Here is a 13,602-nt window from a genome sequence, read left to right as displayed (position 1 = left end):
ACATAAACAAAAAGATCCATGCTGTCTGGGCACAAATTACACCATCCATACTCTCTGTCTGTGGATCTCTACTGGCTGGTATCAATACACTAGACATCAACATAACACAATCAACAATATTGAATATACCCATGTTAAAACAGCTCTGAATTGTTTAGAAGCTCCTAAACTGCTCCTTTGTGTTTCATTATAAATATAAAGCTCAAAAATTAGTTTTTTAAGGAACATTCAAATTGTCTCAGTTTTGGGGCACTCTTTTCTTTGGACAAGAGTTAAACTGTGTGGGATATAAATAGGTAATGTTCTGTTTAAAGCTTGTGTGGATAGAAGCACACACCTTTTCCTACTCGCATCATATGCTGCCGATGTAAATGTATAAATACATACTCAAATTGTAATTTGGAAAATGGAAATTTGAATACATTTAAATACATCAATGTTTAGAATAAAACATATATGTATATAGTATACTTTTCCAGAGTTTTGTTAATGAGATGCAGGCAAAAGTTGACATGAAATAGCAAAATGACACATTTTACTTTCTTTATATACAGTATGTTCCCAGTTTTACTGTGATTGCTCTTTGGTGCACGTTATTCTAGTTCATAATATTTCATTAAAATCTAATAAATTATTTTGCCCTTTAAAAAAAAACTTTCTCACTATTGGTAAACCCTCTTTTTACCGCAGTTGAGGGACACTTATTTAATGTAAAAAAAAAAAAAAAAAAACACATCTATATATTGCCACATCCTGTAACGGAAAACTCTGGAAAGCATGGAAGATCCAAATGCAGTTGAAAAGTCCCAAAACAAAAACAGAGCAAAAACACTGGCAAGAGGTATTTCACAAACACAGAATCCATAAAGAAACACAAAGATACAGTAGCAACACTGCAGCAACAAAAGACTAGGTGAGCATGATTAGCAGAGTGAGCTAATGGGTAAATGACAGCTGGAGTAATGAAATAAAAATCAGTGCAATGTGGGAACTGAAGTCCCAAACAAAACAAACAATGATCCAGAAGGGTGCCCTCTAGTGGCTGTCAAGATCACACCACACTGTGACATATTTATTCTTAAAATCAAACAATGAAATTTATTTAAGATCATTGGTTTCTAAATGGCTCTTGAATTTTGTTATTTACATGCTCAGACTAGCCTGCATAAATCAGGTTCCCCTGTTCTCTGCCAGGATCATCATTCAATTGCCTGTCACTTCACTAGTAAACTACACTTGTATGTACTGTACATGTGGAAGAAATGACAATAAAGCAGACTTGACTTGACTTGACTTGATGATACTACTCACCTTTGTTGTCCACTACTGTAAATCAACTTAACTAGCTACCTACCTATACTACTTATCTACTATGAATCCCTCTCTTTCTCCGTCATCATCTGCTTCCATTTTCTGTGATCTGGCACTGATCCCTCCTCACCTTTAATACATGGAAAATTACAACTTATCAAGTTTATGTTGGACTTTTGCATTCTAAACAATCATTTTGCTGCTTCACCACTTGTCTTCTGGTTCTACTAACAAATCTAAGTTAAAGATATCTACCTGTGTTGATCCTCCTGCTTGCTGACAGAAGACCAGATCTATTCCAACAACAGCCATAGGCATTCTATACTCTAGTCTTGTGAATTAGCTCCAATACATTTTCCAAGATGGCCATCCAGTTGAAGCTTTCCTATAGGGTACTATGGAGTGATGGTACCATGGGGAGTCCAGTGCAGGCTCCAGGCCTTGACCAGAGCAGATTGCCCTATCATCCTAGAGCTATGCACTGAGACCCCTCTACCACTGTTTTTACTCCCTATTATGGTGACGGCCATAATGTGTCTTTGGGCCACACACTGCTCTCCTACTCCTATTGAAGTAGAGGTCATTTCCCGCATTTTTTTGTCCATCCAGATTATACCAAGAAGGTAATTCCCAAAGTTCCTGTTTGACATTATGTAGCCATGGAGGTTACTCCATGTTCCCTCGTGATCCCTCAGCTGACCCTCCTATTGGCCTTAAGTCAGCCAGCTCTCCTGTTGGACGGCATTCCAAATAGTCTGTCTGAGATCCTCAGTTCCACCATGAGAACCTCATGCTCTGTCAGTTCCACCTGCTCCTTCCTGATGGTCCTCGATCTTGACAACCCTTCCTAATCCACTGGGTCTGCCTTGGTGGTTCTCAATTCTGCTTGTTTTTCTGAAGGATTTTTACTTCTCTGCTACCTTTTCTGCCATGGTTTTCTAGGTTTCTGTTGCTGTCCTTGAGATTCTCTCACCTGCCTCTAGATTCCTATTCACATGCCTGCCAACCGACACAGCCCCAGGACGCCAGCCCTCCTGTCCTAGCTGGCTATATTCTGTTATGCGCAAGGCTGTGCCATCTGGAAGGGGGGAGGGGTACTGTCAGGATCAATGGTCACATACCTGTCACTTCTGTGCATTACGTTTCCCAGAAGCCCTCCAGTCTCAGACCTGTATACATTCTAAAATCACCACACCTGTCTCCCATTAGCCTCAATAGTGGGTCTTTATAAGCCAACACCAAACACACACACATCATCTGGTCTTGTCTTTCACCAATGTGGTTTGTGACTAAGACTTCCTACATTGAGAAAAAAATACTCAACTTTGTTGTCCACTACTGTGCAAACAAAGTTTTTCAAATTTGCTGAGACACTAAACCTCATTCTCTGAACCAAATTCTTGATAGCCTTTGATAGCCAATTTGTCAAATAAATCACCCTTTCTCCAAAACCTCTAACAAGTTCAGGCAGTTTAGACACTGTGTGCAGATCTTATGTACTCATTTTGTAAAACTCAAAACACATTCTCACTCAGTAAAATGCAATTTGCAATGTCATAAATTTGTGAAGCAAAACCCTAAATACAAGAATGCAAAAGTTAAACACAACGGGAGCACGGTTGTCATTGTTTACACACAATAGTTAAAAACTATTCACACTTGTTTCTAAATATGTGAATGCACAAAATTTAAGCCAGTTCAAAGTGCACAGATGGCCATCAATTTGAGAGGTATGGAAGAGTATATGAGGAGAAGAACAAGGAAGAGCAAGACCAAGAACAGTCATATAATATGTGTGTATATGTTAGTTAGTGAGTTAGTTAGCCCCAGAAAAGGGAAACTCTGTGTTTTTGGTTCCAATAAAAGACTAAACGAAACCTCTCTGTAATTCACCATAGTAAAGTGAACCTAATCTGGTTGGTAGCAGGTTTTCTTTGGTAAAACCAGAGTTTCTTTCAGTCTCCTCCCCCTTTTTAAAGCGTTAGCAATGTTTAAACATCTCATTGATTAAATCACGCTGCCTTATTTTTATTTTTGCCTTATTTCCAATACAAATATCTAAATAAAATTTATGTCATGATGCAATTTCTATATAAGTGTTACATTCAGTGACTTTCAGATTCCTTATTTGGTCTTTTTCCTGTTCTTGTTTTGTTAATTGATTGGTCCCCACCTGTCTCCAGTTCCCTGATTACCTCCTGTGTGCTTAAATACCCTGTCTGTTTAGTTTTTCCTCGTCCGTGATTAATGTAGTAATGTTATATATTGTCTATGTTAGCAGTATTACCTCTATTGATGTTCATTAAACCCCTCTTTTGATTTATATCCTCCTCATGTGCTTGATCCCTATGCTAGCATACCCACAACTGTAACAGAATCACTGATCAAAACAGTTCAGTTAGCGGCATTTTTCTTTCTTTTTGTGTTTTGTTTTCCTCCCTTTCCCGGAATGGCAATTCCAGCAGTCCGACTCCTATGCCTGGAGCAACTGGACCGTTCGCTGGAGGACCATACTAGGGATTTTCTAGATCTCGCGTGCCTTACCCACTTCCCCGACCATATAAGGTATAAGGCACGCCTACCGGCGAACGGTCCCAGACAAGCTTTCGTGGAGTGGGTCCTGGAGAAAAATGGATCCCCATTTACCATCTGCACCACCGAAGAGGATATCTCCAGCCCCACTCCCGAACCAGAGACCAGCCAGCTGCCATCCCTCCGCACGGAGCTAGAGCCCACTGTAGCTACAGAGCCCAAGCTAGTCACCGACAGAGAGCAGGAACTTGTGAGCGCACCTGACCAGTTGTGTGAACCGGCAACACTGGACATCGTGGGATGATTAGTGGTGATCAAGGGCGTGGAGGAAAGCCCGGCCCACACTCCTGTGACTGAGGGTGAGCTGTATTTAGTTTCTGGAAGTTATATGGAGCAATTTATGGACCGTATGGACTGGTTTGTGGAGGTAATTCCTGAATTTTCTGTTTCTCCACTGGTTCCGCCCAGCACTGAATTTTCTTTTCTCCGATGGTGCCGTCCAGCCCTGAATCTCCTGTATTCCCTCCCAGCCTCCCTCTCCCGCCTCCTCCTAGACCTGCCAGTTCCTCTGCTCCACTTCTGCTGGTTCAATCCAGCCCCGTATCTCCTGTTTCTCTGCTGGCTCTGTCCAGCCCTGATCCTCCTGTGTTTCCTCCCATCCTCCCTCTCTCATCTCCTCCTAGACCAGCCAGGTGCCAGTTAGTCCTGCAGCTCACCGTCAGTCAGCGCCATCTGGATGTGATGGTTCGCCCCAGGACTTCCAGTCTCCAGCTCCTCCTTGGCATATGGATTCCCTGTCTCCGGCTTCAGCCTCCGAGCCCTGGACTCCTCCTCGATCCTTCGACCCAGTGGCTCCGCCTTGGTTCTTAGCTCATTCGTCTCCACCGTGGCCTGGCATCCCACCTGCTCCACCGAGCTCCCTTGTCCATCCGGCTCCACCTTGGTCAGTCGTCGACCATCCACTTCCTCTGGACTCCATTCCTCTGGCTTCACCTCGTCATCTATCCCTCCAGCTCAGTCAGGCTCCTCCTTCCCTCTGGTCCATCCTCAGTCACTCCAGCTCTGCAGTGGTCTTCCAGGGCTCCGCCTCTGCCTTGGTCGCCTGAGCCTTCTGCTCCACCTTGGCCCTCCGGATCCTCAGCTTCACCCTGGCTCTGCGGCTGCTCCATCTTGAGCTCCTCAACCACTGGCGCAGTCTACATCTGTCGGCCCCCTTGTGTCATCGGCTTCTCCTCCACCTTGGCTCCTCCCACCGTCGACTCCACCATGGATCTCCATCCTGGCTGGTCTCTGGAGCACCATCTGGCTCCTCCTGCTCCGGGTTCCTCCCTGGCCCCTCCATCCACACTGCCCCGGTTCTTAGCTCCTTGCTCCCTCTTCGCCTGCCCCTTGCCTGCCTCACGCCAGAACCCCCACCCTCCCTCCACTGGTATTCCTCTTGCGGTGCGAGGACGCACCGTTCTGGGAGCGGGCGAACTGTTAGGTTCAGTAACTTTCAGTTTCCTTATTTGGTCTTTTTCCTGTTCTTGTTTTGTTAATTGATTGATCCCCACCAGTCTCCAGTTTCCTGATTACCTCCTGTGTGCTTAAACACCCTGTTTGTTTAGTTCTTCCTCGTCCGTGATTAATGTAGTAATGTTGTATATTTTCTATGTTAGCAGTATTACCTCTATTGAGGTTCATTAAACCCCTCTTTTGATTTATACCCTCCTCGTGTCCTTGATCCCTATGCTAGCATACCCACGACTGTAACAATAAGACATATATACAATATTTAGTCTTGTATGTGTTTTATAAGGATACTGTAGACAAGGAGACTATTTTAATTTGCAGTGTTTTTATATCAGCAGAGGATTTAATTAAATTGTATTTATTTTTCCATATCCACATGCATATTTATTTGGAACGGTACCATTTTTAAATGGTGTTCACTTGATACTGTCACGATCCCCACACAAGAACAGAGGACAGGTAGATCCAATCGCAGTAAGATTATTTAATAAGGGAAAACCGTTACATCAATAACGGTGGCAATGGCAATCAAACATAAACAGACACAAAACAAACGGGCAAGAACACGACTTAGAAGTGGCGTGATAACTAAAAGGACTCCGTAACACATACTAAAACAGATAGGGTATATATACACAGGGAAATGAAGATACTAATGGGGAATTGGCTGTGTGCAATGATAAATGAACAGGGACAGCTGAGTGCAATGAGGAGACAGGGATAGAGGGGAATGAGGACATCTAGTTGTTACCCAGGGAACACAAACCAGACACTGTGACATAACCCCTCCTCTAAAGAGCAGCTACCAGACGCTCCAAGACGTGACCAACAAAACAAGAGACCATGATGGAGGTGGATGGTGGAGGCTCAGGGGAAGGGACGGAGGGCCAGGTAAAAATGGGGAAACAGAGACAAGAAGACCAGGTATAACGGGGAAACAGAGACAAGAAGTGCAAAAACTAAATCAAGAAACCCAGGAGGGAGGTGGACCGGCAGAGGATCAGGGGGAGGGACGGAGGGCCAGGTTCATAGAGGGGAACAGAGACAGGAAGTGAAAAAAACAACAACAACAATACAACAAGGAGACCAGGGTGGGTCAGAGCGTTCAGGGACCCAGGACAGTGCCGACCAGGCAGGATTCCAGGGTGGAGCAACTGGAACTTGGGCCCAACGGGACGGCACGGGTGGAACCGGAGCTCACCACAGCCATGCGGTTGAGACAGAGGCCCACCAGGGCAGCGCAGAGGACCACCACATCCGTGTGGTCGAGACAGAAGCCCACCAGGGCGGAGAAGAAGACCACCACAGAGGGAATCGAATAAACAGGACAGCAAGTCTGGTTAGGCAAGTCTGAAACAGAGAACATGAACAAGTTAAGGGTAGCCTCCGTGGCCACGACAGGATCAGTAGAGCGCTCAGAGAGTTCAGCTGAGATGCGACGAGGCTCTAAAAGTTCTGCAGAGGCGAGGAGAGACTCTGGTAGTTCAGCTGAGACGAGGAGAGGTTCTAGTAGTTCAGCAGAGACGTGGCGAGGCTCTGGTAATTCAGTAGAAGCGTGGAGAGGCTCTGATAGTTCTACAGAGACGTGGAGCGACTCTGGTAATCCCATGGTGTTTAGACTGGATTCCAGAAGATCAATGCTGACTTGACTCTGGTCATGAAGATCATTGGTGGCCTGACTATGCTCATTAAGATAATTGGTGACTTGCATTTCTTCATGAAGATCATCGGTGACTTGCATTTGTTCATGAAGATCATTGGTGACTTTCATTTGTTCATGAAGATCAATGGTGACTTGCATTTGCCCATGAAGATAGTCAGTGACTTGACCTTGCTCATGAAGAATACTGGTGACTGGACTTTGCCCGTGAATTTCACCAGGGACTTGACTTGACTCCGGAGTGTCAACATGGACTAGCCCTGACTCTGGAATGTCAACGGTGACTAGCCCTGACTCTGGAAGGTCAACGGTGACTAGCCCTGACTCTGGAAGGTCAACGGTGACTAGCCCTGACTCTGGAAGGTCAACGGTGACTAGCCCTGACTCTGGAGGGTCCACATTCTGCGAAGCGGCGCTGGGCTGGCGGCCATATTGTGCATCGTCGCTGGGCTGGCAGCCATCTTGTGCAGTGGTGCTGGCTTAGCAGAGGTGTGCTTCCTCTCCCCTCTCCGTCCGTCATGGTGAGACGGCGGCTCCGATCCGTCCCAAATGAGTTCCGGGTCGAAGGGAAAACCATTACATCAAATTCAGTCCAAGCAGGAGTCAAAACCAAAGTGGCAATCAAACATAAACAGACACAAAACAAACGGGCAATAACAGGCCTAAGAAGTGGCGTGATAACTACAAGGACTCCGTAACACATTTTAAAACAGACAGGTATATATACACAGGAAAATGAAGATGCTATTGGGGAATTGGCTGTGTGCAATGATAAATGAACATGGATAGCTGAGTGCAATGAGGAGACAGGGATAGAGGGGAATGAGGACATCTAGTGGTTACCCAGGGAACACAAACCAGACACTGTGACAGATACATCTTGTTGGGACCTTTAAGTAACCTAATATTTACATTTTCCTTTAGGATTTCCAATGTGGTTGGATACACTGATAACACACACATTCTGAACATCGCACCTTCCAAAAATGAAGCTGATTACTGTTTGGAATGGAAGGATGCCAGATGGAAGGGAAATGCAAGATATATGCCATACACACCACCACAGCTGTTAAATAAACACAAATCGTTCACAATTTATTTGACTATGTTTCTTTTCAACAAATACAAAAGCAACAAATTATTTTTTCCCCGTTGGATATTAATATTGGTATTGTGGCCATCTCGTCTCCATCTCTCAGTACTGTTTCCCATTTACCTAAAAACCATGAATAAACAGACAAAAGGATAAGGAAAGTACAATGAACAGTTATTGTCTGCCTTCTTTTCATTACCCTAATTAAGAAATGTAGACTGTTGGATTAATTAACATTTAATTATGTGAAAAAGCATTAGACTATGTGGGAAAAGCTGCTGCACATTGAAATAGATATACACTGAATTATATTTATTGAATGTCAAATATTTGTAAAGTCGTGTAATGTTAGCCTACACCCATTTTATGCTTGAAACTTTACCTCACTGAATTGTTTTTATGTTACATTTTTCTGCTTATTTGATACCATTACAGTTTTTCTGATTTCTTGAACACTATAAGCAGGCTTTTGAGCTAAAATTTTTCAGAAAGCACACCTATTTCGCTTAACTATAAACACTATTCCCCTGCTTTAACACATGAGTCAAATTTGGTGAACTCTACACACAAATCCCTAGATTTCTCAGTGCTTACACCATGTGGTCATTTAGAAAGCACTAGCATTCAATATTGTTCTCTCAAGTCAGCATAGCTTGAGCTCAATTAGCACACAGATACCCACGTGGAAACATGTGACTATGAGGGAGTAACTTATTACTGTTTTTTGTAGTATTGTTCGGAATTTATCTCACCTAGTGTGTAAGACTATGTTGTAGTGTGTGTTTGTGTTTTTGAGGGCTTGTGTGTGATGTCTGAGGGCAAAGTTTCTCAGTGGAAACAGAAACAAATGGTACATTTGAATGTGGACGTTTTATCATTTTTTATTGCTTAGGGAGAGAGATAAAGAGAATGCAATATAATAAGACGCTTTCGATGCCGTCGCAAAAGACACAGTACAAGCACATATTAATCCATGTTGTGATAACTGAGGGGAAACCGTTATATCTTGCTTCGCCCATATTCGCAACGTGGTCCGAAATAATTTCACGTTCAAAGTATAGTGTGACCGCTCCTTCTCCCTCATTCCAAGTGTATTTAAGCCTTGGTTATATTTTTCTAATAATTCGTATTGGTCATATGATGTTGCTAAAATAACATTATGTTGTGTATTTGTTGTAATGGAATGTGTTTACGCGGTTTAAGACTAAAAAAACATTATTTGCCGCATAACGTACATTATTTATCCTCTATGCCCCACCTTTCTAAAACACGTTGATTTTTACAAAGCTCATTGTTCTAAAAAGCCAGGTTTATGCTGATTGGCCAGCTATCCAGTGTGTTGTGATTGGCTGAATACCTCAAGCGTGTGACGGAAATTTTATGCCCCTTACCATACTCTGATGCTGTGTGCATGACTAGAAAAAAACAATGAGACCCTTGAAACTGCCTCACTTTTGTAGAACAGCCTTTGAACACAGACCCATTGTAGGCTAGTCTGCAGGTTCAGGAAACAGTCCTCCATAAAATGTGTCATGCAGCATTACACACTTGGTTAGGGGACCGGGGCTTGAAGCATCCACGTTACGACCCTGGGCTGGACTCCGTTTCATGCATGTGAAAGCCAGTGCGGCGATCCACAGCATGAAGTTGATGTATTTTCTCAGTGACCAGCACAGATCAGCTCTAGGCATGACGAAGCAGATTTCATCCCCTTTTGGGAGGCCAAGAAATTAGTTTCACTTTCACAATGAAACACAGCATCTATACAACATGGCAGTGGCGGCAACAATACTACAGCGATAATCAAAGTTACGCCTTCTTTCTTTGCATGAACATTCGAGCGGTGTTATGCAAATCTTCCCACACAGTGACGTAGACATGGGGGCGTGTTTAAACGAGGTGTTTTAGTGGGTGTGGACAAGTCATTAATTTAGAGAATGAGGGCATCTCATGCTACATGTACCTGCTGCCATTAATCTCATTTGACTAGACTTTGACAGCAAAAATAAACAATAAGGTAAGCAGGTCTGTCTGTTTATTTTGCTATTCTTGCTATGCATTGTTGTAAATTAAGTTGCATTTTATTAATCGTCTCGTTCTCTCTCTTTCTCTCTCTCTCTCCGTCTCTCTACTGTACACAATCAGAATAAATGACTTGTAATCCATTTTTGGGTTGTGACCCCCCAGTTGAGAACTACTGACCTGTCCCACTGATAATTGATAATCTTCCTATAAACCCATGCCGTCTGCACATATGATATTTGTATGTCATTTTGAGTATTTATTTTTAAGTTCAGTATTTCATGTTTTATTAAAGATGCATTGCATTCATCAACAAGGCAGTTAGTTCCTCACCTCTTTGGCATCTCTTATCCTGCTGAGGAAGGTCCGCAGCTCAAGGGTCTCCAGAAAAAGCGCTCGACACACAGCCTGGTAGTGCTCGGGTGCCAGCGCTGGATTTGCCAATCTGCGGGCACAAAGCGCCATCACCTGATGAATAGTATGAATGCCATGCACTGTGCCATCTTCCTCCTCCTCTTCATCCTCATCTTGGCCACTGTAGCCTTCATCTTTAGCTGCATTACTGCCGCAGTGTTTGCTTTCGCTGCTGTCCTGACCACCGACCATAAACTCAATGAGCTGCTCGAGCTGAGGGCTCAGTTCCCGCTCCTCGCTGTCATCCAGGCCCCAGTCCAGAGCACGGTAGATCGCCACACCCATGGACTGAACCAGCTGCACACACGTATGATGAAGAAACAGGGGATGGAGAATGCACAAATGTACCATCATTCAACAATAGTCTCAGTAAAGTCTCACCTTTCCATCAGCAGCAGAAGTATGGTTTGTAGTACAGTCATCTAGAAAAAGAAAAATAACAATTAAGCATCAGAAATTGTAGAATGTCGATGTGTAGAAACTAAACCTTAAGAAAAACTAGCAAAGATCACCATGAGGGTATTATAACTCTGTGGTGGTTGTAAATCATTTTATAGTCTGAGTGTTGTAGACAAGCCACAAAAACATGAACACTTAAAGGGATAGTCCACCTCAAAATAGAAATTCTCTCATCATTTGGACTCAAAGAGACAGATTATTTGTTGTGTTCATCTGAAGAAAGTAAGGCATACATTTTGGAAAGCATGAAGGTGTGTAAAGGAGAGTATTTGTAATGTTTAAATGCTGTATGAGAGCCTGGGTCAGTGGGAACCAGCATTATCTGTTCAGTAAAGTACTAAACTAAATACTGCATCTCCAAACATGAAACAGTGTGGGAAAAAGCAGGCTGTATAGAATTGATTACCATAGTGCAGTCAATCCCTAAGTATACTTAAGACTGTTATAGCAAAATAAGCAGTTTAAGCCCTATGTAGACAGGATTCATTTCCTCAACATACAACGGGAGGAAAAAGTGAGTGAACCCTTTGAAAATATCTATAATAATATTAATCTATAATATAATCCTTTGCAGGACTGAGAAAGTAAGTGAGACCTTACCAAACTTATAAGACTTTTGACCAATTTTGGACCACCTCTCCCCACAAATCTGTTTCCGTTCATCAATATTTCCTTGTGGTCTCTCTTGATAGCACAGCCCTCTTTAGGTTATGCTACAACATCTCAAATGAGTTCAAGTCAGGACACAAGAACACATTTTATTTTCATTTCAGCCGTTCTTCAATTGATTTGTGTCACTGTCTTGTTGCATCACTCAAGCTCTGCATTGCACTGCATTGCATTGCTATCTGTACATTCACCTGTAAAATATCTTGATACACTTCTGAATTCATTGTTTCTTTAGTGATTGTAAAGAGTCCAGACCCTGAGGCGGCAAAGCATCATTGGGCTCAGATATTGGGATCTCCACTGGTTTTTGAATGACATTTTTATTATTTATGGAAAAATATTTATCACACACCTCTGCACGATGAAAGCATGTTTAGATTATTATCATTGTGGGTGCTACCAATTTTTTACTTATTCTTTCTGCCAGCCAATTCTGACGCACCAGGACCCTATACTATAGAAGTGAAATCAGCTTTAACAAGCATTTAAATGACAGATCAACTGGGAGCTCTTACTTCAGTGCAATGTTTCAGCAAACACTGTGCTTCATACATTCAGTTCAACAGTATTAAAGAGGGCACATTTTATGTATGTTTTGCATATTTGGTCCAAGTGTCTCTACAGAACTCTTTAACTTTGTGTGGGAAAGATATTTCATTGAGGATGAGGCCTGTTAGTCAGTACTTGGGTTCTCACTCCATCTGTGAGGCAACTGACTGTACACTTTCTCCAATTACAACTCAGCAATTCAGTGTTGTTGTGCTAGCATAATGGATATCTGCTGAGGATCACGTATGCTCTCGGCAGTCCGCAATCTCCTCCTCTAGCAAATGTGACTCAAACACAGCGATAAAGAACCCAAGCATAGTTTAAGTTTTAAACAAGATTCAAGAAACATGCAAGACAATTTGTATTTTTTTTTAAACGATCAACAGGAGAACACGGAAAAGTCATCAAATAATGTAGGACAAACACAGGGAGGGCACAAGGAGCAAAAGTAGGCTTTTCTCTCCTACTGTGATGTATATCTGAGTGAAACGACCACTCGAAATGTTTTTTTTTTTTGTTTGTTTTAAGGTGCACAGAATTTATTTAGAATAAAAAAACTGAAGTTTTCTTATTAAAAAAAAGAAGCAATTGTCAGTTTGGATTTCATTGTGAATTTAACAAATAAACAACTTCCAAACAAACAATTAAATAAATAAAAGTCTAACAATAATCATTTTCTTTTTTTGTGTGTGAAATGTACATGGTCAAATCAGTTATTTGCTACAATTATACAGTGATTTCAGTTTTGTATAACTGAATGCTATTGTTTATCACAGTGAACATTTTAAATGCTGATTTCTATAGTAGACAAAGTTATGGAAACTTATGAAAACTACAAAAAGTCAAAATGACATTCAGACAAGTTCCATAAATATATTCCAAGCCTGGTTAATTTGTAAAATTGTGATTCCTTATTTAATTACTATGGCAGTGCATTTGCCAATTTAGCTGACGTATTATGAACAGTCAAAATAATTTGTTGATATGTAGGGTATGTGTACACGCATGTCTGAGAGATTTAGACAATTAAATGGATCAATCTGCATGTGATGGCTCACACAATGACAGAATGTTTAAAAGGTAGAGCATGACGATTTCACCGGGAATCAGCTCTGTTTTGATCGGGAAGCCATGTGCATTTTGTTGTTGTGCAAACTGTAAACAATTGTAGGCCTACTTAATCTTTTCCAGACAAACTGTTCAGAGATCTGAAAATGTAAATGTAGTTGTGCTCATGTGAAATAATTTCATCATGACATCATTTAAAAAATCCTACTAAAATACAATGTAATAGACAAACAGCATCCTACATGGCAGAGACTGTGATTTCGAGGGAGGGGCTTTGTGCTATGACGACAACTTCTCATTCTCTATCCTCCGC

General features: G+C 42.2%; 1 protein-coding gene across 1 annotated transcript in view; it reads right to left on the bottom strand.

Moving 5' to 3' along the window:
* Positions 1–13,602, bottom strand: part of spire2 (spire-type actin nucleation factor 2) — a 37,385-nt gene that overhangs the window by 22,447 nt on the left and 1,336 nt on the right. The window contains exons 2-3 of the mRNA XM_026239469.1: positions 10,926–10,966; positions 10,464–10,841 (exon numbers count right to left, since the gene is read on the bottom strand). Coding sequence (XP_026095254.1) covers positions 10,464–10,841; positions 10,926–10,966 — 419 coding nt within the window. The remainder of the gene's footprint in view (positions 1–10,463; positions 10,842–10,925; positions 10,967–13,602) is intronic.

The sequence above is a fragment of the Carassius auratus genome, chromosome 50, assembly GCF_003368295.1.
Source record: "Carassius auratus strain Wakin chromosome 50, ASM336829v1, whole genome shotgun sequence".
In the NCBI taxonomy this organism is placed as follows: domain Eukaryota; kingdom Metazoa; phylum Chordata; class Actinopteri; order Cypriniformes; family Cyprinidae; genus Carassius; species Carassius auratus.
Note: the sequence above shows the minus strand (reverse complement) of the source record. Positions and strands in the feature narration are given on the sequence as shown.